This window comes from Sceloporus occidentalis, unplaced genomic scaffold, assembly GCF_023333645.1.
Source record: "Sceloporus occidentalis isolate IW3139 unplaced genomic scaffold, rSceOcc1.0.p SCAF_1, whole genome shotgun sequence".
In the NCBI taxonomy this organism is placed as follows: Eukaryota; Metazoa; Chordata; class Lepidosauria; order Squamata; family Phrynosomatidae; genus Sceloporus; species Sceloporus occidentalis.
The window spans coordinates 57,391,378-57,415,499 of record NW_028316981.1 but is presented as its reverse complement, the minus strand read 5'-3'; the positions used below and the strand labels follow the sequence as shown (position 1 = coordinate 57,415,499).

The 24,122-nt window shown below is 40.9% G+C and overlaps 1 protein-coding gene across 6 annotated transcripts in view; it reads left to right on the top strand.

The window, feature by feature from the left end:
* LOC149321445 (filamin-B) overlaps positions 1 to 24,122 on the top strand; it is a 108,577-nt gene that overhangs the window by 59,654 nt on the left and 24,801 nt on the right. For 4 of the 6 annotated variants that reach the window (XM_089521796.1, XM_089521787.1, XM_089521833.1 and 1 more), the window contains exons 13-29: positions 150 to 263; positions 1,342 to 1,485; positions 1,651 to 1,774; positions 2,026 to 2,186; positions 3,733 to 3,823; positions 4,211 to 4,380; positions 9,969 to 10,086; positions 11,616 to 11,878; positions 12,903 to 13,500; positions 13,934 to 14,107; positions 14,413 to 14,575; positions 15,433 to 15,593; positions 16,779 to 16,946; positions 18,284 to 18,376; positions 19,263 to 19,386; positions 20,072 to 20,228; positions 21,654 to 21,843. In XM_089521796.1, coding sequence (XP_089377922.1) covers positions 150 to 263; positions 1,342 to 1,485; positions 1,651 to 1,774; positions 2,026 to 2,186; positions 3,733 to 3,823; positions 4,211 to 4,380; positions 9,969 to 10,086; positions 11,616 to 11,878; positions 12,903 to 13,500; positions 13,934 to 14,107; positions 14,413 to 14,575; positions 15,433 to 15,593; positions 16,779 to 16,946; positions 18,284 to 18,376; positions 19,263 to 19,386; positions 20,072 to 20,228; positions 21,654 to 21,843 — 3,013 coding nt within the window. The remainder of the gene's footprint in view (positions 1 to 149; positions 264 to 1,341; positions 1,486 to 1,650; positions 1,775 to 2,025; positions 2,187 to 3,732; positions 3,824 to 4,210; positions 4,381 to 9,968; positions 10,087 to 11,615; positions 11,879 to 12,902; positions 13,501 to 13,933; positions 14,108 to 14,412; positions 14,576 to 15,432; positions 15,594 to 16,778; positions 16,947 to 18,283; positions 18,377 to 19,262; positions 19,387 to 20,071; positions 20,229 to 21,653; positions 21,844 to 24,122) is intronic. The other 2 variants (XM_089521805.1, XM_089521814.1) reach the window with 1 other exon arrangement.

The following is a 24,122-nucleotide window of genomic DNA, read 5'->3' as shown; positions in this document are numbered from 1 at the left end:
GTTTCAGCAATAACACTCAAGATGTGTTCAGACCTAACAAGTATTGTATCTGAGTCTTGAAAATGATCTGTGTTCACTGTAGGCTAAGCAATACAAGAGTCTACAAAGGTGTTTTGGTATGTTCTCCATTTTCTTCTAATTGTTCCTAGGTAAAAGCCTATGGTCCAGGGCTGGAGAAAACCGGCTGTATTGTGAACAATCCTGCAGAGTTTACAGTTGACACAAAAGAAGGTGGCAATGCTCCTCTGAAGATATATGCACAGGTAAGGCCAAAGATCAAAGTGGCATTTACTTCCCTTTCCGACATGTAGAAGAATTGTCTTATTGCCCACATAGCTCTTGCATGTACTTCATGTACCCGTAATTTGGATGGTATGGGGACAAAGGGTGGGAAAATGATTCCAGAGACACTCTATTAAAGTGAGAATTGTTAGGGGATGGATTATGAGTGATTATTATGGGAATGAAAGGTCTGTTAGAGCCTTTACTCCATTCACAGCAGAGGTGCCCATTTTAGAATGGTGAGTTCGAAAGAACCAAATTGCAGGCAGAAAAGTAAATTTAGTAACCTCAACAGAAGGTACATTATTAAGGAAATACATTCTTGAATAGCAATAGTACAATCCGTTCTAAAGTAATCTAAAAGAGAAAAGAGGATGATATTGTGGCATGTCCTCTGTCATCAAAGAGCAGATGGAAAGACAGTGGTGAGGTTCAGTGTGGGCCAGTTCTTTTTCTTTTTCAATATAGGGCAGTTACATAATCAACCCTAATTGAACCAGTCAAAGTTATCTGCCTATAACATTTTTGGATAAGGGGCTGACAGAAAAAAAAATCCTAATCCCTCTCTGTCTAATGGGACTTGAAGTCCTGCATTTTTTTGTATTCGTGGGGATCCTTGCAGATACAAAGGTCTGATTGTAATACTTCTATCTCACTGTTGCAGATACAGATCCTTCCAAGGCAGCGTACCATCAACATTCATTAATAAAATCCCAGAAAAACAACAATAGGGTATTACCAGGATCCATCCCATAGAACAGTTAAGAGGAGGTGGCCTGATGGGTGGTGAATCAAGTAAAAGTGTCCAGATGAAATGGGAGTAGGCATTTGCTGCTCTGTACTTGCCTGCCTGCCTCCCTCTCCTGGGATTTTCCCCATAGGGCAGTTGGTAATACATAGCCATGTATGTCGGGAACATTGAGGCCGGGGGCCAGCAGGAGGAAAAGACAGTGCAGCTGGAAAAGCGTAACTGTGTTTCAACAGTTTTCTCTAACCAGCTTCTCTTAACTCTGAAATCTTGTGCTTCAAGTTAGTCTTTTCTCTTCTTTTTCTTTTTAGGATGGGGATGGAAATCCTATTGATATCCAAATGAAGAGGAAGCCAGATGGCATCTATGCCTGCTCGTATGTTCCTACAAAACCAATTAAGCACACAATTGCTGTTACTTGGGGAGGGGCAAATGTGCCCAATAGCCCTTACAGGGTAGGTATTAAAGCAGTTAAAACAGCTGTCGCTGGGTTTGTTCTCCAGTTTAAACCTATCCCATTGTTGTATGCACACACTTACCTTAACTGGGATGTGGTGATGATAGTAGTTAGTGTTAACTCTAAGCAAAAGTTCTACTTTTAAAATGCCTGTGCCCCCTAGGTCCAGATTGGACAAGGCAGCCATCCCCACAAGGTGAAGGTTATAGGACCTGGAGTGGAGAGGACTGGTCTGAAAGCTAACGAACCTACCCATTTCACAGTAGACTGCACAGAAGCAGGAGAAGGTAAAAGCAGGCTTGTTTAAGATGTGGACTTCTGAGCACTAGTGTTGGGCTTCTTCTATTAAAAAAGTAAGTCCCATTGCTGTTGAAAGGGAACTCTTGATTGCAGTAAATGCCTTCTTTTGGAAATCTTTTTCGGATGGGTTGACAAAGCTAATTATGTGTCTTAAGCATATAAAATGTTCACGCAATGAGTAGTTAAGAGAGCAGTTGTGAAGTATATTAATGAATGGATCTTTTTCTGTTTTTTCAAGGTGACGTGAGCGTTGGCATCAAATGTGATGCTAATGTAATAAGTGAAGAAGAACAAGACATAGAATTTGGCATCATACATAATGCTAATGATACATTCACAGTGAAGTATACACCCCCTGCAGCTGGGCGCTACACTGTCAAAGTCCTTTTTGCTGGAGAGGTATGTTGTTTGGAGGGGGAGATTTGAAGGGCTAAGTCTCCCACCATATGGTAATCATATTGGTTGACTGTCTTTATGTTTTAGCCTTATTTTGTGGTTGACCTAAAGATCATTCCTGTCCTTCTGTTTTTTGTAATCACATTGCTTACGGTGGTTTACAACAGTGAAAAAGAACTATAAAAGGCATCATATCTATACAGTATAAAGAAATTGGTGATAGTTGCAGTAGATGAAAACGTCTGTTTCTAGTTTCAGTGTTCAGAAGTTGTTTCTGAATGCCTTGCAGTTGGTGATTAATATCTGAAGACCAAAATGAAATGTAGCATGGAGGAAGGAAACTTGTGGCTTAATATGGTGTTTAATATAAAATGGAATGAAAAGGAGAAATGTATTCAGTGTTCTCTGGCATTGTAGTGAAGAATTGGTGCCAGAGAAGAATCAGTGTTTCTTTTTTACATTTAGCTCCAAGAAAGTAGCCTTTTAAGAATGCCACAGACTTGCCTCATGCCCTCATAAGAAGCTCAGTTAAGACTGTAAGAACTGGTAACTTTAGCTTGGCATCATTTTCTGCTAACTCTGCTTAAAACCAGCCCTATTTCTTCCGTAGTTCGTATCAAGAAGGAGTGGCCAAAATTCAGCCCAGCAGGAGTTGTTGGTCTGTAGCTTCCATCAGCCTTGGCCAGTTTAGCCAATTGCTATGGATGCTATGGATTGCTATGTATATCAGGGGGCCACACTTGCCTGCCCCTAATTTAGAGATTCACTTATCTTTCAAGGAGCTAAATTTTAAAAGAAATGCTAGCAGCATTTGTCTGTGAAATGAGGGGGAAATGTTACATGCTAGCAGAGGCATAGTTTAATAATGGTTCTCTTGAACACCCCAAAATGAAATGGATTATTAAGGTGTAATGAAAAGTGACACTTCTCTTGTGAAGTCAAAGGCTTTCATGGCTGGCATCCATGATTTTTTGTGGGTTTTTTGGGCTATGTGGGCATGTTCTAGAAGATTTTCTTCCTGACGTTTCACCAGCCTCTGTGGCTGGCATCTTCAGAGAATGCTTGCCTGGAAAAAGTGGGTCAATATATACTGTGTGAGTCTGGGAATGCAAAAGTGATTTGCATGTGTATTGTTCTGTGCTGATGGCAGGCCTTAGGCTGGGAGGCTAATGCAAAAGAGAATTAATGTCTGCTAATTGGTGATCATTATCTGCTGGGAAAGCCCCTGACTCTGAATGGTTTCCTATTTGCATTTGCTGAGTTGTTATTTTGCTATTCCTCAGGACTGGTAGCCAACAGCACAGAACAATACACATGCAAATCACTCTTCTAGAACATGCCACATAGCCCGAAAAACCCACAAAAAACCATGACACTTCTTACTAAATTACTTTATTACTATTTATTATTTTATTTCATAAGGAAATTAATAATTTGGCTTTTCAATAAATTTGGATAGATGAAGGTACAAGGAACAAGGGAAAGATATCTGTAGTAGTACTATCAGAAAACTACTGCTTGTACTTAAAACTTTTTTTCTGTCTTGAAGGAAATCCCTACTAGCCCTTCCAGAGTGAAAGTGGAGCCCTCGCATGATGCAAGCAAGGTGAAAGCGGAAGGGCCTGGTCTCAACAAATCAGGTGAGATTTCTGCTAACTTGATAAGCCAAATGGGACTTGTCTTCCGATTGTCTCTTTGCTGATCTCTATTATATTTGTAGGTTCTAGATCAGGAACATATAATGTAGATCAGAACATATAGATCAGAATATATAAGCAAACTGATACTATGAGGCCTCAGTGTTACATTCGGTTAGAGGTTGGAAAAGGTTTTTTAAAAAAAACATATCACAGAATCTCCCAGATAGTGTGACCATGACTGAGCTGGCTTTTCCAAGCTCTGTGTTTGGTAATCACTTGGCTTTAGTATTCTGTCCTTAAAGGTCTGGAATGCCTTGTTCTAGAAGATACCTAAGGGTGACAATGATGAATGCCACATCACTCTTTTTTGCTTTTCCTCCTGCTTAGGTGTAGAGAATGGGAAGCCTACACACTTCACTGTCTTCACAAAAGGAGCTGGGAAAGCCCCTCTGGATGTCCAGTTCAGTGGTCCAATGGCTGGAGACGCTGTCAAAGATCTTGACATCATTGACAACTATGATTACTCCCACACTGTAAGATACACTCCAGTACAGCAGGTGGGTTGTTCAAGTAACCTGCAACAATGTGAACCTAATATAGTGCGCCCACGTTATACGCGGCTTTCAGCATATGCTGAAAGCTGTGAGGGAGCCGCGCAGGAGCGTGTGGTGCACAAGGGGCGGCGCATCCCATTCATCTGAATGGGGCGTGTGCCCAAGGTGCGTGCGTGCCGCCGTTGCGCCACCACATGCACAACCCCCATTACTTTCAGTGGGGCTTGAGCATACACTTTTTTTTTTAACCCGGGGGGCCCAGAATGGATCCCCTGCGTAAAAAAGGGTGGACTGTACAAGGCATCAGGAGTTTATAATGGGTGCTATTATGGGAAAAGTGTTTCTGAGTTCTGCAGGATGTTGCTAATGCCTCCTTTGTTGAACACATTGTAGAGAACAAGCTGGTGGCATATGCAGACTTTCTGACCTGAACAAAAAAAGATTGATCAGATATGTTCCTGGGTTGTTTTATATTCCCTCTCTCATGTTTTGGACTCTAACTGTAGCTGTTCTAGCAGTTTGAACCATGAATGTTTATTGGTACATGTTTCTGATGAGTGAAGTTGCTATAGTTTTTTTGTGGGTTTTTCGGGCTATGTGGCCATGTTCTAGAAGAACATGGCCACATAGCCCGAAAAATCCACAAAAAACTATGGATGCTGACCATGAAAGCCTTCGACTTCATAGTGAAGTTGCTTTTGGCCTTGGGATTACATTGTGAACATCCTGAACATCCTTTTCTGATCTTTGTAAGAACTAGCATTGGCTTTGCTGCTGTAGCACTGTAGGGTTGGTACCTTTTTTGTGCATCTCAATCCTGTCAATTTTCATGTGGTACCTTTCCTGTCCTAGGAGCTTTTGGATGTCCATATTCTGCAGATGGCTTTGCTTTAGTTGGATCATGGTTAAAAAAAGTTGTCATGCCAGCTTTCTATTTGGCTTGCTACTTCTGGATACTGGCTGGTATTAATGGAAAAAAGGGTTTATGACTTCTGAAACAGTGATGCTGTGTACTGTATTCCGGCAACTTGCAAAGGTTCAGAGTGGGGTGAGTTTGAGAGGCTGTCTTCAAAAACATGGTTGACTGCTGTTAAATGTGTCCCTTGGAAGGCAGTGAACTATTCTGGCTGACTGACTGTCCAGGAGGTATCAGCCTACCCCCTGTCCTAATCTGGTCAGGTCCAAGACACACATTAATGACAGTTAAGTCATTTTATACGTTCTACAGACTCTGATAGAACTGTAGATTGCACCACTTCAGGAGAAGGCTTATATCTTAAATGAAAGCCACGTAAAAATTCCCTGTCTGTCATATACCAGCACGCCTGGGAGAAGCCTCTAATGGAACTGGCTGTTGCAACAAGGGCCAAGTTTCATCCCTACATCCTCCCTGGCAGGCCTCACCATTGCATTTACATCTGAAAATATGACCTGGAGGAGCCTGTACACCTACCATCCTATATTTTCTGCCTTTTGGGGAGTGTTGTGGGGTATTCAAAAAAGGGAAATCATTCTATTTTAGTATGTCTTCATAATGTTTTGACCATTTTGGGGTGTATTTGGCTGGTTTTGTTTTTGTTTTTGTGGGAGTTTTGGACCCTTTGGGGGAGTTGGAGGGAATTTAACAGTACAAAAAGAGGATGGGGGACACATGCATGTCCCCAGAGCAGTTTCTTCATTCCTACTCTGTTCTTCATGCAGGTAATTGCTACTTTGGTGGGAGCCTTTTTTAAAATAAATAAATATGACAACTCCAACCCAACCTCAGCCTGATATGGTAGTAATAATAATAATAATAATAATAATTATTATTATTATTATTATTATTTGTATACCGCCCTATGGCAAACCAATCCAGGCGGTTGACAACAGTAAAATATAAAATATAACAATTAAAAACTCTTTATCCCTCCCCCCTTAAGACAGTATTAAACAATATAACATATTAAAAACACAATATCAAAGCATAAAAACAACAATTAAAAACTAAAAACCCTGATATCCCTCTGTTGATCCTCAACCATCACTAAGATGGGGCCACGGGAGGAATGAGGGAATTAGGGAACCTGGGCCGGGATGGTTAATCTGGAAAGGCCTGCTGGAAGAGATCCGTCTTGACCGCTTTTTTAAAGCTGTCTAATGATGTTATCTGACAGATCTCATCCAGCAGGTCGTTCCAGAGTTTGGGGGCGACAGCAGAGAACGCCCTCTGGGAGGTCGCCGCAAGCCTAGATTTTAGAGGCTGCAGTAAGTTCCTCCCAGAGGACCGGAGAGCGGTACAAAGTTCCTCCCAGAGGACTGGAGAGTGGTACAATGGTACCAATACTACCATTGGTTTCTGTATATAGATGGAATATATGTCATTGGGCCTTTCATTTTAGAGAAGGGAAGTCCAGATAAACTCAGGAAGCTAAACAGTGGCATCCTGCCAGCATCCTGCCAGAGACTGAAAATTTATAGTAGGTGGTGGTGCTGTTCAGAAATGCTGCCTTGTTTGAAAAGTGCACCATAGGTACATCTGTATATGTATTCTTTTGAAATTAACCTGACAAAAGCTCTGGAATGGGAGGGGAGAATGAGCAAGATAAACTGAATGAGGGGTGGAGTAAGCAAACACTGCAGGCAGTTCTTGGCTGTGTCAGTTCTGTAAATATGGCTGTGACAAATAGTAGCTATCAAACATTAAACTGTTTCTAGCCCTGTGAAAATGTAACTCTCATACTGAAGCGCTTATCCAAGGGATTAAGTCCCAGAACTGCCACATGATATGCACCTTAGTCACAGGGAGTTAACATGTTATAATGTTTTGGCCCTTGCCCAAGTGGCTTAGCTGAAAAATCTTAATTTCTAAGTATCTTTTCTATAGCTATTCTCCATGCTTTCAAATTTATTAGTGTTCCACAGAAAAGGAACAATGGAAGAAAGGATTCTGGATTAATTTTGTGTGTACCCATTCAGGAACACTGTAGATAGCTGCATGGCAGTTTCTAGGCAGTAAACACTGCTTGTTTCTTAGCACCTAATTAATCTGCTATACAGAAGCAAGCAAAAGTAAAGTTGTCCATTTGTCTTGATTGGGGCAAATAGGGTGCAGTTGAGAATGTAGCTGGTGAAATGACAAGGAGTGAATGAGAACCAGGAAGCAGATAGTAGGCAGACTATGGGACCCATCTGGCTTCCTTTGATATTGAAGTGGAATGATCTTCTTGGGTGTGGAACACTGGCGTTTGAGTGGTTTCTGTTTCTTAGAATTCAGCTATTTGGAGTCATATTTAAATGGCTTTCTTCATACAAAGATACTCTGTTAAAACAGACTCAAACCCTTAACTTTCTAATTTGTTTCCTTAGACCTTTTGCTTCTTTGATCCCTGTTTTTAGACTCTTGAAATGTGTTTTGTGTCAAAATCCATATTACTGTGATATTTTTATTATCTCAGATCAAGCTTCATATAATACTATGGAAGCTGTCAAGTTCTCCAGAATTCATAGTCAAGCAAGATGCTAAAGAGAGCAAATAAACTTTGGGGGAGGGAAAAAAAGGCTAATATTAAAGTCAAAGAGTCTATACTCATAACAATCTGAAGATTAGAAGTGAGTAGATGCCGTAGACATTCAAATTGGTGCCAACAGGTACTGAAATGAACTTAGATTCCAGGGACATGGCCAAGGACTACTTATTGGGAGGAAGCTACATATAAAAATTGGATCCCTCATTTCTTAAAATCCAGCTGTTATAATACAAAATATAAATCCTTGAGGGTGAACAACTGGAAATGTGAAATGTTTTTGCTTTACAGTGTTATAGATAAAAATAGCAAGGTCTTCAGTAGATTTCATTGAAGTTTGATTAAATTCAGAGTTCCAATGCACAATATTCTTAGAATGAAGAAAGCATAAAGCTGGTGAATATGAGTAAAAGAAACGCTTGGATTTTCAGTTAAATCACACACAGCAGACCACCTTGGTGTCCTGGGAAAATCATAGTAGCATTTAGGGCAAACGTCTAAAAGGTGCTTCCTCCACCAGTTTGGGTTTTCTAATTCCAAATATGTAGGTGGTGTTATAGCCATGTTTGCATGTATTATGTGCAGTTCTTAGCAGCAGTCTGGAGCTTTAGGTTAGCTTCTACCTGCTTGATCTATGCAAGTATGGATAATGCTTTCAAAGAATATTAAAATGTCCAACAGTTCAGTGCTATGCTTCCTGGGATATCTTATTTATTTATTTATTTATTTATTTAGGTATTTATATCCCGCCCTTCAGCCCTAATGGCTCTCAGGGCGGTTTACAATATTATTTTTAATCAGACAGTTCCGTGCCCTCAGGCTTACAATCTAAAAGACACGAAACAAAAGGAGAAGGGAATGGTGGAGGGAAAGGGGATGAGGTCCAGTGGTTCTTCTCTCCCTCTGAGACCTGGACCAAGTTGATGGATTGGAGGGAGGGCTCTTCCTTCTTCCAGGCTGACCCTGATGGAACTGGACCTGCCTGGTGAAACTCCCTCTCAGGCCGGCGGATGGCAGTTATGGAGGGCGGAGTCTCCTTCCTCTCAGGCCGGCAGATGGCAGTTGTGGAGGGCGGAGTCTCGTTCCTCTCAGGCCGGCAGATGGCAGTTGTGGAGGGCGGACTCTCCTTCCTCTCAGGCCGGCAGATGGCAGTTGTGGAGGGCGGAGTCTCCTTCCTCTCAGGCCGGCAGATGGCAGTTGTGGAGGGCGGAGTCTCCTTCCTCTCAGGCCGGCAGATGGCAGTTATGGAGGGCGGAGTCTCCTTCCTCTCAGGCTGGCAGATGGCAGTTGTGGAGGGTGGAGTCTCCTTCCTCTCAGGCCGGCAGATGGCAGTTGTGGAGGGCGGAGTCTCCTTCCTCTCAGGCCGGCAGATGGCAGTTATGGAGGGCGGAGTCTCCTTCCTCTCAGGCCGGCAGATGGCAGTTGTGGAGGGCGGAGTCTCCTTCCTCTCAGGCCGGCAGATGGCAGTTATGGAGGGCAGAGTCTCTTTCCTCTCAGGCTGGCGGATGGCAGTTGTGGAGGGCGGAGTCTCCTTCCTCTCAGGCCGGCGGATGGCAGTTGTGGAGGGCGGAGTCTCCTTCCTCTCAGGCCGGCAGATGGCAGTTATGGAGGGCAGAGTCTCCTTCCTCTCAGGCTGGCGGATGGCAGTTATGGAGGGCGGAGTCTCCTTCAGGCTGGCCCTGATGGAGCTGGACCTGCCTGGTGAACTCCCTCTCAGGCCGGCAGATGGCAGTTATGGAGGGCGGAGTCTCCTTCCTCTCAGGCCGGCGGATGGCAGTTGTGGAGGGCGGAGTCTCCTTCCTCTCAGGCCGGCGGATGGCAGTTGTGGAGGGTGGAGTCTCCTTCCTCTCAGGCCGGCGGATGGCAGTTGTGGAGGGCGGAGTCTCCTTCCTCTCAGGCCGGCGGATGGCAGTTGTGGAGGGCGGAGTCTCCTTCCTCTCAGGCCGGCGGATGGCAGTTGTGGAGGGTGGAGTCTCCTTCCTCTCAGGCTGGCGGATGGCAGTTGTGGAGGGCGGAGTCTCCTTCCTCTAATATCTTGAATATTGAAATATGAAATGAAATGAATAATCTGTCCAACCTCTCTAGGGTAGCATGGACATTCTGGTGAATTATGGTGGTGATCCCATCCCAAGGAGTCCTTTCACGGTTGATGTTGCTGCTCCACTTGATCTGAGCAAAATTAAACTTAATGGTCTAGAGAACCGTAAGTAACTTTTAAAATGTGATTAGATTAGATTAACTTTGAGAAATAGCTGCAATATAAACTGTTCCAAAATAGTGAACAAGATGTCAGAAAGAATCTGAATTTAGAGTTGTAACTAATTTATTTGTTCTCTGTCATACTAAAATCACAAATTTTGAGTGATGCGTGCTATTTAATAAATCTATGTAAGAAGGAGCATTGAGAAGTATGCTGGAGTAAGATTTCTTGATTGTACTAGTAGTTAAATGCAACTTGCAGTCTTAATTATAGATCAGTTTTGGCTTAGTATTCATAAAGTATTGGGAACCCAAACAGGCAGTTTAGATCCTTGAAAAAAGCTGCATCTGTAGTGAGTTACCTTTTGCTGAAAACATACAATTGGATCCACAGGGACCCTAGCAGAGAATGTATCTGTCTCTCTCTCTTTGGGTTTGTGATTGCACAATTGTCACCAATTCCTCTTCATTTACAGCCTGTTACATGGTGTTACACACTTGTTTTGGTTTACAATTTTACAATTTCTTTCTTCCTTTTACAATTTCTGATTTTACAAATTTCAGCTACTGTATATTGAATTGTTTACATTAAATACATGATGAGATATTTAAGGAGAGCTAGCACTGAGAAGTAGCATTTAAATAATATAAATAAATGAGGATCAGAAAGACTGTTCCATGGGCAGAAATCTACTTCTGTTTTGGATCCAAGCCATGATCTCCCTGCCCCCAATCCAGAAATCCCAGAGGGTGATACACTAGGGCTTATTCAGGATTTTAGAGTTTACAGTAGAGACCTGTATCATTCCTTGCTCCCTCTCAGTGGCTAACTGGAACCAAGATTGTCTAAACAGTAGCAAACCACTTAGTGAACTTGCTTCACCTTTCTAGACTTGACTGAATATTTATTTTATTTACATCCTGCCTTTTCTTCCAGTGTGCTCAAATATGAAAAAAAAAAACCAGTAATATTTCTGGCAGGACTGTGTAAGAATGGCCTGTACAGAGGGTCTCTTTCAGCTCTTACATTGGGTTTCCTGTTTTCTGTGGCTATTTAAATAGTCTATATTTAAGGGGGTGGGCCAATCCCATCAGGCCTCCCCAAAGGAACTGAGCCCTTCCCAGAAGGCATCTGGCTCCATCCTCTACTCCCTTCCCCTTTTGTGTCATGTCTTCTTAAAAGATTGTATGTACAGTGCTGTGTAAATTTACAGCGCTATATAAATAAAGCTCAATAATAATAATAATAATAATAATAATAATATAACATACATGGCTTAGTCCCCCAAATTTCACTTTACCTGGATTACTGAAACAGTGCAAAACGAACTGTGGCATAAATACTACTTATTTCAAGTGTTCCTCTGGGTAGTTATTTAAACACATCCAATAATGTTTTGATATGTAGGCATATCCTTCTCCTATTCCTATTTTGATTCCTCGTGCTGTTTTGATTACTGTTACAAATTCTTAGTATGATCTGCAGTCAGTAGAAAAAGACCCTTTTCAATATGTTATCTTTATTTCCTAAAGGAGTTGAAGTAGGACGAGATCAAGAATTTCTGATTGACACTAAAGGAGCTGGTGGACAGGGCAAACTGGATGTCTCGATCTCCAGCCCTTCCAGGAAACCTGTGCCATGTTTAATAGAACCAGTGGTAGGCAAAGAGTGTTGCACTGCAAAGTATATTCCAAGGGAAGAAGGCCTTCATGTGGTTGATGTAAATTATGATGGGAATCCAGTTCCAGGAAGCCCTTATACTGTGGAAGCTACTCTCCCACCTGATCCCACCAAAGTAAGCAAAAATCTAACTAGTCCTAGTTTATATGACTTGATGACTTAGGTGCTTTCATCTGTGATATGTTTGTCATGTACATTATGCTATTTCTAAGTTTGACCATTCCTTTGGCAAGAAAGAGGAATTTGGGGGACCCTGATCATGATCTTGATATAGAAACTACACAACATGTTCTGGGCAATTCTAGACTTGTGTTAGTGGAGAATTCCATACAGAACATAAATGATTTAAGTTTATAATTTAACTTCTTAAATTCCTTGCTGAATGCTTCCTTGAAGTTCCTTCTGAAATAGTCTCTGTTTCAGTGTTATTGTCTTAGAAATCAGTACAGGTTTTGCACTATAGAGCAAGTTCCTATAAAGCCACAATATATCTGCTATAATAATTATTATTATTTTGGATCAGCTGTAGTTACATATTCATCTCATTTGGATTTATTTTTAATAATCTAAATTTGTGTACTATTTTAATGCATGTTGAGCTTTATAATAGTTTTCATGATAAAAAGCCCCTTCTTCTCTAGTTCCTATTGAAGAAATGATGGGACTTTAAAATAAATTAACAAAAAATCATGTTTGATCATTGCAGCTTTTGTTTCTCTTGTTTATTTAACCCCCTTGCTTTCAAAACCAATTAGACTAATGTGAATCAAGTTAATAAAAGCATGGCAATATGCTGATTAGACTATTATGCAATAGTATTGCTACTTCTAAAAACAGCAAATATCATATTAAACTTGCAACCTTTGATGTGCATTCAAATAGTCAAGGATGCACTTGTTTCTCATATCTTAAGTTTAAGACTGCAGAAAATTCTGCAGTTGACTGAAGTGGCTTGTTACAAATGTAAGCAACCTGGTATTCTTCGGAAGTTTTGAAATAAAGATACAAACTATGACCATTGGCCATGATGGCAGATGCGTATGATACCTGTAATCCAAGACACTTGGAGAGCACCAGGTTGCCTACTGTTCACTTTCAGAGTAATTTAATTCAACACTTCTTTTTATTAAACTCTTCAGGTGAGAGCCTATGGTCCTGGCCTTGAAGGTGGCCTTGTTGGAAAGCCTGCAGAATTCACAATAGACACGAAAGGAGCTGGAACTGGTGGCCTGGGACTGACAGTTGAAGGACCATGTGAAGCCAAGATAGAGTGCTCTGATAATGGTGATGGCACATGCTCCGTCTCTTACCTGCCCACAAAACCGGGTGAATACCTTGTGAACATTCTTTTTGAAGAGGTCCATATTCCCGGCTCTCCCTTCAGAGCAGATGTTGAAATGCCATTTGATGTGTCCAAAGTAATTGCCACAGGCCCTGGACTTGAACATGGTAAAGTAGGTGAGGCTGGCTTGCTAAATGTGGACTGTTCAGAAGCTGGACCTGGGAAATTGGATATGGAAGCTGTGTCAGACTCTGGTTCTAAAGCAGATGTTGAGGTTCAAGATAATAAAGATGGGACATACGCAGTTACATATGTGCCCCTTTCTGCTGGGATGTACACACTCAAAATGAACTATGGTGGAGAACAAGTACCAAACTTCCCTGCACGGGTCAAGGTTGATCCTGCTGTGGACACAAGCAAAATCCAAGTTTTTGGGCCAGGAATTGAAGGAAAAGGTAAGCCTATTTGTTTTTCTAAAACTAAAAGGTAAGTTTATTTTAGCTAATGAATTCAACATTTCTGAAGCATATGCAGATGTAAGGGATGCATGTGCAGGTGTACCTTTTGGCACTTGACCCTTCTTGCATTTTTCACAATACTAAATACTCATTTCTCTGGTCATGCTAACAACTCATAATGACATAGGAAACAATTTCAGTGATGGTTTAACAGATTAGCAGCTCTGAAAGAAACTGCATGGATGAAAGGGAAACCTGGGTGGAGGAACCAGTGGGTGGGTTGTATTTACATTGTAAATTGTTTGGCTGTCTTTGACACCATGTTGGGGGGGTTGAACTAATTTGTGTGAAGACATGTGTATACATGTGGGTTGAAAGCATTGTTCTGTTCAACTGAAATTGTTCTCAGTGGAAACTGTTTACACTGCAGATGTCTTCCGTGAAGCAACAACAGATTTCACTGTAGATGCTAGGCCCTTGACCAAAACTGGTGGAGATCATATCAAAGCACAGATTGCGAATCCCTCAGGAGCTTCCACAGACTGCCTTATCAAAGACAATTCTGATGGGACATATGCAGTAGAGTTCACTCCATATGAAAAAGGTAAATACTGCTAACTGCTATTGACTTTAGTTAGTGGGGTAGAAAAATAGATAGTAAGCAGTACCATTCTGTATTTCACATGTATAATACCTGCAGGGCTTAGTTGCTCTGGAGCACATAACATAACCTCTTTCTTGAAGATAACCAGTGGCTTCCTCCTGATTTAAAGCATAACTTCCCCAGATGATCAAGAAATCACTTCCTTGAGGCAAGAAGAATACCACTTGTGGGTCTACACTGCCATGTAATCTTTCAACATAAATCTTCAAGGAGCTCACAAATGTATGTTGATATTTTGTTTACAGGCCCTCATACTGTTGAAGTGACATATGATGATGTTCCTGTGTTAAACAGTCCTTTCAGAGTGGATGTCACAGAAGGATGTCATCCTTCACGTGTTGTAGCCCAAGGTCCTGGACTACAGGAAGCCTTCACAAATAAACCCAACCCATTCACTGTTGTCACTCGGTAAGCATCACAGGCTGTAGTCTGAAATAATCACATGGGAAGTTAAACCACGTTAGAGAATCATTTTATGTGAGCGTGTGCACATATGCTTTGTAAACTGCAAGGTGTGACTGTAGATGCATATAATGTAACTGTATATGCTTGCCGCTCCCTTTCGGGCTAACTGTCATGGATTGGAACATGCCATAGACGAGAAACAAATAGCATAAATCAGTTCAGAGCTGCTTTTGGCATTGCCTCAAGCTTACTTGTTGGCATGTTGATAGCTGTTAAGTGATTCTTCCTGACAGACCCACCCACACACCTCAAACTTGCTGTGCTTGATTTTTTTAATGTCTTTTCTCAGATCTCTTTAGCATGTGGTTCACATGCCTGCCAACATATATCCTTATTTATGACTTCAGCATTCCTTAGGCTTAAATCAGGATCAATATGCAAGTAATCTTTAGTCAATCAACACTAAGACTTATTTGTACTTCAGGGTTTTTATCACCCTTCTTGAGACCTTACTGGATAGACTTGCTGCCATTTGAGAATGAGTGGCTGAGCACAAATAGTTGCATCATAAAATGCAATACAGTGAGCCCTTGGTTCCAGGACCCGCCCACCCCACCTCCCGTGAATCCAAAATCTATGGATGTTTAAGTCCCATTAATTACAATAAATGGTGTCCTTTATATAAAATAGCAAAATCAAGGTTTGCTTTTTGGAATTTATATTTTGGGGGAATATTTTCAAGCTGTGGGTACTTGTATCCATGGATAAAGAAACTGTGGATATGGGGGGCCAACTGTAGTAGACTTTAACAGTGAAATAATAATCAGTCATATAATTATATGAACTTTTGCTGTTTGCAGAGGGGCTGGAATTGGTGGCCTTGGAATAACTGTTGAAGGGCCTTCAGAATCCAAGATAAGCTGTAAAGATAACAAGGATGGCAGCTGTAGTGCAGAATATATCCCGTATGTTCCAGGAGACTATGATGTCAACATAACTTATGGGGGTGAACACATCCCTGGTAAGACCACTTGTAATGTGTAATAATAATAATAATAATAATAATAATAATAATAATAATAATAATGTTTTTAATCACACTATTTAACTGCTTTTAAAATCCTTTCTAAGTATTAAGTTTTAAATTGCTTTAATATTAATAATACTTTTATTCTATTTTAATGTTGACTTTTTCTATGTTTTTATTATTATTATTTTTATTGTAATAATTTTAATTTGTAAGCCACCTTGAATCCCACTGCGGGAGAGGAAGGCAGACATAAAGAATGATGATAATGAACTTCTGACTTGTTAGAAAATTTTCAATACAGATATTAATAGAACTTGTATCTTAATATGCACTGTACCTGGTAAAGTAGTATATCTTAGCAAGAACTTTCCCAGTAATAATTGAATTTTCCTGTGCTACCCTTTCCCTCCTTCCTTTTACAGATTTATTACTTATATTTATAGCCAGCTTTTCCACTAGTGGGCTCTTCCTCCCCACATTGGCTATGTAAGATAGGTCAGGGTTAGAGTGGAAGGAAGTAGCTGGCCCAAGATCTCCCAATGAATATCCTGGCTTACTGGGGAACCTGCATCTCTTTAAGTCCCACTCCAGCACCTTAACCATTGTATCATACTAGCTCTTAGTGTTCACTCTTCACCCTTCCTTACATTCCTGTTTCTCAGTTTATTAAACATTTTCAAAAGGACCAACCACCTTGTCTCTGGACTCTGTCCTTAAGCTTCCTGGCTTCTGGAACTTCTTCCCAGTCATCAGCCTGTCCCACAGAGCTTCTCCAGTCCCTAGGGGTCTGTGTGAGGCTTCAGTTCCAGCCCCACTTGCAACTTTATGATCTCTCACAGAAGCCAGTCTGTAGATGTTGTGACAGTTTTGTTCCTGTACATCTTGTTGCTTTGGGGAACTTTCAATCAGTTAGTGCATTTTTAATTTCATTTTCTCTTATCCTCTATCCTTCCCCAAAAAGGAATGGGCATCACTATTACAAGTATAGAACATACAAAAACTATTGCTGTTAAATAAAAGTTGGCATTTCTGGATAAGAGTTGGGGCCAAATGAGCAGTATGAGATGGAGCTATGCTACTGAAAAAGTGGCTGCTATCCTTGATGTCCCCCTTGTGGTCATTTAAGCTTTAGTGGACTCCCGTCAGGCTAACCCCTTGCCTCTGCTTTGTTGGCAGGAAGTCCATTTAAGGTTCCTGTAAAAGATGTCATTGACCCCTACAAAGTGAAAGTTTCAGGACCAGGCCTGGGAACAGCAGTCCGTGCCAAAATTCCCCAGGCCTTTACTGTGGATACCAGTAAGGCTGGAATAGCACCACTTGAAGTTGCGGTGACGGGCCCCAGAGGTAATGCTTCAGTGCCTTAGCTTAGTATCGGTACTAGTTTTAAATGTCAGTGCATATTTACAGGTAGGAATTAGAGTTCTTGCTCAGCTCCATTGGTAGCAGTGGAACCCAAATGAAGAATAGAACTAGTGTTGAATACAGTTGGGAGATATATGCTAAATTTTTCTGAGTAACTTAGTTATTACTCTGTGGCAGAGCTTACAAAAGTTGCTTTTTGGATTAACTACTTCCAGAATCCTTCCACCAGCTAGGATGGACATACTGTTGGGGGACTTCTGGGAATGGTAGTCAAAAAATAACTCTTCCAAGCTCTGCTTTTTAGCGCTACAAAAATTACTAGCTATAGTAGTGAAGACGTTCCTTAAGCAAGTTCTGTTGGAAACCCTTAAGCTGCTATTTAAACACCCTTGGAATGAGAACACTTTGCCTGAATACTGGTAATATGGAGGAGAACTGCAGTTCCTGTGCTGCCTCATCAGTGAGTATTGGCTGGACCTGTTGGAAATTGGATTCAAGCTGGAGGGCCACAACCCCACTAACAGGCCATCTTCTATAGGAAGCAGTGGAAGAGTGAGTTACCATCTAGAATCCTCTCCCAGCTGAAATTGAGAGCAAAAGGTCTTACATCATACAGCAGCATATTAGATTTTACTTTCCAGATTGTCTTCATCTAAAGTGTTCTTGTTCCTTGACAGAAGCAAGTAGGAAAATAGAGATGAAAGGCTAAGGACAAAAGAAATGTGAATGTGGGGGCAGGGAGGAGAAGGCAGCATAGAGGTTAAAGCCCGAGGCCAGGGAAAATGTGTGTACTGTTGGAAGACAGATTGCAGATAAAAGTCTGAGTCTCAGAAAGTATGTGTATGAGGGAGCAGGGATGATTGGAAGAAGACATAGTTTAGGACAAGGTGAATGGGAGGGGAGGAGAAGAGAAGGCCAAAGAGGGTTTTATTACTATCAGATAAATGCTTGCTAGTTAACATAATATCCTATAAAATATAGAAATCAAATGTATTGAATGTCATATGCTTGTACCAAATACATGAATATCTGAAACTCTTTCAGTGCCTACACTTCCAATATGAGCTTTTCAAACTTATCAGAGCACATTTATTTTAGGCCTGCCACTGCCAGGTCTAATTTGACTTCATATGCAGCACCATTTCTTCTCTGTGCCTTTGAAAATAACTACTCAAGGGAGGTAGTGGTATTCAAACATGGTTATTGCATGCGAAGCTACTTGGCTGTTCTGTAATCCATTTTAGGCCAAATACTTTTTGCAAGGAACAACTGATAAGTTCTGGTTTTGGATTATTAAGTTAATAGTTTTTTGATTCTAGCTGATGAGCCGGATTCCCAGTCATGGCACAGTCCCCTGAAAGCAATTTCTGAGTTCTTTAAAGGTGACCCACAGGTTGAGTCTAATGAAACAGGTTTGAACTTTCACTAACTAATTCCTTTTGTCTTTAAGAAAATCTTCCAATCTCAATAGATGTTCTCTGTTACTGTGAACTAGTTTAATTAAATTACTCTGCTCTGATGCTATGCTACTAGTTTCTCACTGAAATAATTCACTACTTTTTCACTCTTTCCCTCTTCCTGCTCCCCCCCCCCAATTAATATAACTTAATTGTGACTTCATACATGTTTAATTACAGCTTATGTATGTACAACTAATCCTGGGAAATGGCTGCATGTACAGATTCAGACATCTTAATTTCTGGGATGGGTCTTAAAATATTTCCATCTTGAATTGGCTGATCACCCAACCCTTGCTTGGTAGTGATGAATTTATTCAGTTTTTTAAACTCATTAGTGGCAAGCTGAATAAAACCACTACTTTTTGTAAACTAACAAGTCACTATTCTGGATTGGATGTTGAGCTTAACCAGTGGTAGTGGGTAACAGTAGAAAACAAAAATGTTTGTCCCTGTTTCTGGAAGCTTGTATGTTAAGTCTGCCCGATAACTGACCTAACCATCTTGTTCCTAATTTTGGAACAATAAATTCTTCTAGTCTTTCTTTGATACTGGGCTCTTAGCTTACAGCTGTTGGACTTCAGCCAGCCAAGGAACTGCTTGTGATTTCACTTCTTTCTAATTGGTGAGGTCACAGACTGGGAATGATAGGAATAAGGACTAAATTGGCTTTATCTGAATAGACCACAAAACAGATGTCTGTGTGGATTTCTTATAGAGCTTTAAATCAGTGTTGTGTGCTTGTGCTCCAAGTGACAAGATTATTCATACATAACTAAAGCCCTGGTGAGAAGGCAACTAAATGAATTAAAATGTGGTATCCTTTGTCTTCCCTGCTTAGGTTTGGCAGAGCCAGTTAACATAGTTGACAATGGTGATGGCACTCATACAGTAGCATACACGCCAATGCAGGAGGGTCCTTACACAATTGCAGTAAAATATGCAGATGAAGAGATTCCTAGAAGGTAAGAGGAAGAAAGTCAGGCAGTAGAATTTTAATGAAATGTAGCTATTGGCTGGCTTCCATATTTAGAGTGGAGGTTGCATCTGTAGTGCATTTTTAAATCATTGTTATCTAATTATAGCAAAGAACTTGGAGAATTGCCCTGTATCACCTGCGCTTCATTTCTCTTGGTGGTTGCAGGAGAGAGATAATAGTAGAATTCAATGTCACACTACATTGTTAAAATGCTATTATTCCACTTTAACTGCTATGCCTGCCTCCTATAGAATTCTGGGGTTTATAGTTTAGACTAGGACCTCTCTGGCTGAGAATTCTAAATGTCCCTTCCTAAACTACAAATCCCAGGATTCCACAGAAGGCAGGGATAGCAGTGGAAGTGGAATAATATCACTATAACAGTATAGTGTGATATAGCACACAGTCTAATTTGCTTGATGTCTGCTTCTGAATATAGTATGAAAGGCTAACTTGGACTTACCCTTTCTCAACATATACATTTTAGCTTGTACATGTAATAGCTTTGAGTAGTTAGTACTAAAAGACTATGGAACTAATTGATGTTCAACCTTGGTAGGCATACTAAACCTGCATGTACTGTAATTTTCATGCCATTTATAATTATGAAAACTGCCAGATAAATGTGGATGCTTAGTGATGCTGGAGAAAAAAAATCCTTCTTTCAACAGTCCTTTCAAAGTGAAGGTGCTTCCAACATATGATGCCAGTAAAGTGACAGCTAATGGGCCTGGCCTTAATGCCCATGGGGTTCCAGCCAGCATACCTGCTGATTTTGTTGTTGATGCTAGAGATGCCGGCCAAGGACTTCTCTCAGTACACGTAACTGTAAGATATTATGTCTTTTTGTGTCCTTTCTAATATGTGTTCCTTCAGCAGATAAGCTCAGTCTTCACATGTGAAACTCTATAAATATTTGAGATGCTTGATTGCTAACCAATAGAGGGCATAAACATTGCTTCCTAATAAAACTGTAGAATATTAACAGGGGTTAAATAGCTGGCACAGAACAGATTGACCTTCCATATAACAGTTCCTCCACAACTTTCCTTAAAAAGAGTAAGTTAAGTATCAGCACAATGGTGTATGGCCACTGTATGCTGGCTCTGAATTTTTCAAGCAAAACTTGTGAATCCTAATGGAAGATGTTTTGTACAAAGTACTTGATAAAGTGCTTTCAGTGTGAAATATTTCTGGCCTTTTCAAATTCTCTAAACTAGGCCAGTCTGCAGTTTTCACCATGAGTGAGCATATACAAGGTTTTGTACCAGGCCAATACATGTTTGGAAGCTAATCATAATGGTTCTGGGCTCAGTTTCAGGACAGCTTTGTTGGAAGATTTTTCAAGTACAGGCATCGGTTTAGAGAAGTGCTAGTTAACCCTTGCAGTGAGTAAGAAGTCTGTTTGCCTTATGAGGTGAATACGTACTTGGCCAAATAAAATATGGTATACCCTTTGTCTAATGCTCATTATTGAAAAAATGTTTTATGGGGGAAAAGTTAAAATGCAAAGGAATAATAATCAAATTAACCTGTTTTACTCAAGAAACTTTACTGTCACAGCCCTTAAGTTTTAAACTGCACAGCACAGATACTGCATGTAGAAAGTGAGCAGTGATATTGGTGACTGACTGCCCTAAACTTTGACTAAGCTGAAGACGCAGTAGATTAACATATCTGCTTCCTGCTGGTGCATGTAGTGAACATTCATCCCTCCATATTTGCGGATTTGATTATTCACGGAAATGATTAATATGTTCTCTCAAGGAATATCTAGGTCCTCCAGTGCAGTTCTATGGTCAATGTCTGTCAGACGTTGACCACAGAGTTGCACTGGAGGACCTAGAGATTCCTAGAGAGGTGTCCTCTCAGGTAAAATATGGTGTTTTTGTTATTTGTGGTTTTTCTATGTTGACAGGGGTCTTATGCCCCTAACCCTAGCGAATGTGGAGGGACAAGTGTAATATTGAGTGCATTGCCCAGAAGCCTAGTTCCAAAGACTTTCGGATCATGAGGTGGGATTTCGTGAGCTGCAACAAACCAACCATTATTTGATAGATTAATTTTCATGTAAACCTTAAATTGATCTTTTGTTACTTAATAACAGCATCCATTCAAAGTAGCACAATTGTGTTGGCAGAAACTGTCAAGCCTAAACAAGCATGTCTGAAATCTTGCAGCCTTCAGATATAATACTATGCCTTTTGGTTTTAATGTGGCTTGCCTCTGTTTGGTGTCGCTTCTGACGTCCAGGACCAAGATGGCAAGCCAAAGAGGGCAGATATCCATGACAACAATGATGGCACTTACGCAGTAACTTACATCCCTGACAAGACTGGCCGATATTCTGTTGACATCAAATATGGTGGCGATGATATACCTCTTTCTCCATATCGAGTTCGTGTATCACCTGCAGGAGATGCCAGCAAGTGTCTAGCAACAGGTAAAATCCTACTTTGGTCTCTCCTAATTTCGCTTCTAAATACTTGAGCAAAGCAAATAGTCTTGCCCAGAACATGGGAGCCAGGTTAGCCATACACCAAACTGGATTATTTTAAGATGATTATTCTTCCCCTCTGTAATAAGCAGAGAGGTTTGTGGAAATTTTGAATTTGTATAGGACTCTGTCTTTTTTAAATACTTTCAAAAACACCATTGCAAGCATACTGATAACAGTTCATGGCAAGAACTGTTACTTGAAGTTAACTGATATTTGAAGGTTCTAGATGGGATTTTCCTGGGCAGAAAAGTACTATAAAGGAAGTTGGTAAATATGATCAGAAAAGTAACTGCAAAGCTTGGTCACAATTTCCTCAGGTATTGCAGCTTGATTGATGGACACATTGAATAAAATCTGCTGGTTTCTTGGATGATTTCACATTTGCTCATAGCAAGACCTGTGACTACATGTGACTCTTGTGTCCATTATTTGCATGTTAAGGTGCATGCATTGAAGGAATAGCTACATTTACATGGCATATTAAACTGAAGATACTGACTTGAGAGACCTGAGTGGAGTTCACTGGACATAGATCCGCTTCATTTGTCTTATTTTTATTTTTGCTTGGCTTGAGCTGCCAGGATTTAATAGTTAAATGTAGTTTCTTCTTATGACCAAACTAGGACCTATGTTTCTTCTTAGTGACTTCTGTGACTCACAGGGGTTGCTGCCAAAATGGCTTAGTTTTAGACGTTCCCAACTAGGTTCTGTGCAGGTGCAGAACAATCTATATCTGTGAGTTCATAGGTGTTCACTCAAAGAACCACAGTTTCAGGTAAGCAAACTGTTCTTCAGTGCCAAGCAAACTGTTGTTCATGCCATGTTCCTCTTATATAAGCAAATTTTATAATATATAGGGTAAATCAGAAAGGTTTATGCCACTTGTGCACAATTCTGGTTGATTTTTGATTTAGTGTGACATGTTTACTGGGCCAATGTTGGTAAAGAGGTGTTTAAAATTACTAGTCTTGCAGAATCATCCTGCATATTAGAGGCAAGAAATGAGTTTTTGCAAGCTGAAGCAAAGAGCTGATAGAGAATGAGGGATGTGTACAGAAAAAATATAAACATTTGCCTTGAGCCAGGAGGAAACTTCCATTTTGTGCTTTTAAAGTGTGTGTGTGTGTGTGTGTATCTTGATTGGGTGGGGGGGGGGGGAGACTACCTGATGGCAAGGGGCTGCACAAATCCTCTCTAGATCTGAGAGGATCACATCCACCCACCATGGCCTCCCAAAATGTTCAGTCTTTTAAAAAAATGTCCTCTCTGCTCCCTAGGGGAGGGTGGGTCCAGTTTCACCATATTGTTGATGACATTTGTTTAACTTCCTGCTTTTAGCAAGGGGCCTCTCTTGAGCTTAAAGCAGCCGAAGATGGGGAAAACATTACAAAACCATCCCTTTCTGCACTGCTACTGGGAGTAGGGGCAGTTGAGTAAAAAAAATTAAAAACCTCAATGTTTTCTAAAATATTATTCAGTGGAAGGTTGCCCTTGGGGGTCCCATGCAGCCTTGGAGACCATGAATATCCTAGAGGCTGCATTTTACCTATCCCCAGCTATTTATTGGCCATAATGACCCTTTTGTGTATTTTCTCTTTCTATGTGCAAGTATGGGAAAGTGACTAACAAATCTTGTGGTTGTTTCAAGGTCTTGAGATGGCAGAGTAGATTCAAGGGGAAGGTCAATATATATAAGGGGCGCAGGTAGCAGACCTTTGGCCCTCCACATGTTTGACTACAGCTCTCATAGTCTCTTATTATTGGTTATGCTGGGTGGGGCTGAACATCTGGATGGCAAAAAATTCCCCATCTCATGAGAGGGTTTATGCTGCAGCAGCCCATTTTCAACAAGAAATTAGCACAGCAAAGGTGGGTATAGATTTGCATCACCAATATAATAATAATAATAATAATAATAATAATAATAATAATCCACTACGGTTAGCCTGAAGAAAGAGAGCCCTCCCTCCATGATAATTGTCATCCTTCAGCCTGCGAGGGAGTGAACAGGCAGGCCAAGCTCCACCAGGGCTAACCTGAAGAAAGAGAACCCTCCCTCCATGATAACTGTCATCCTTCAGCCTGCAAGGGAGTGAACAGGCAGGCCAAGCTCCACCAGGGCTAGCCTGAAGAAAGAGAGCCCTTCCTCTGTGATAACTGTCACCCCTCAGCCTGTGAGGGAGTGAACAGGCAGGCCCAGCTCCACCAGGGCTAGCCTGAAG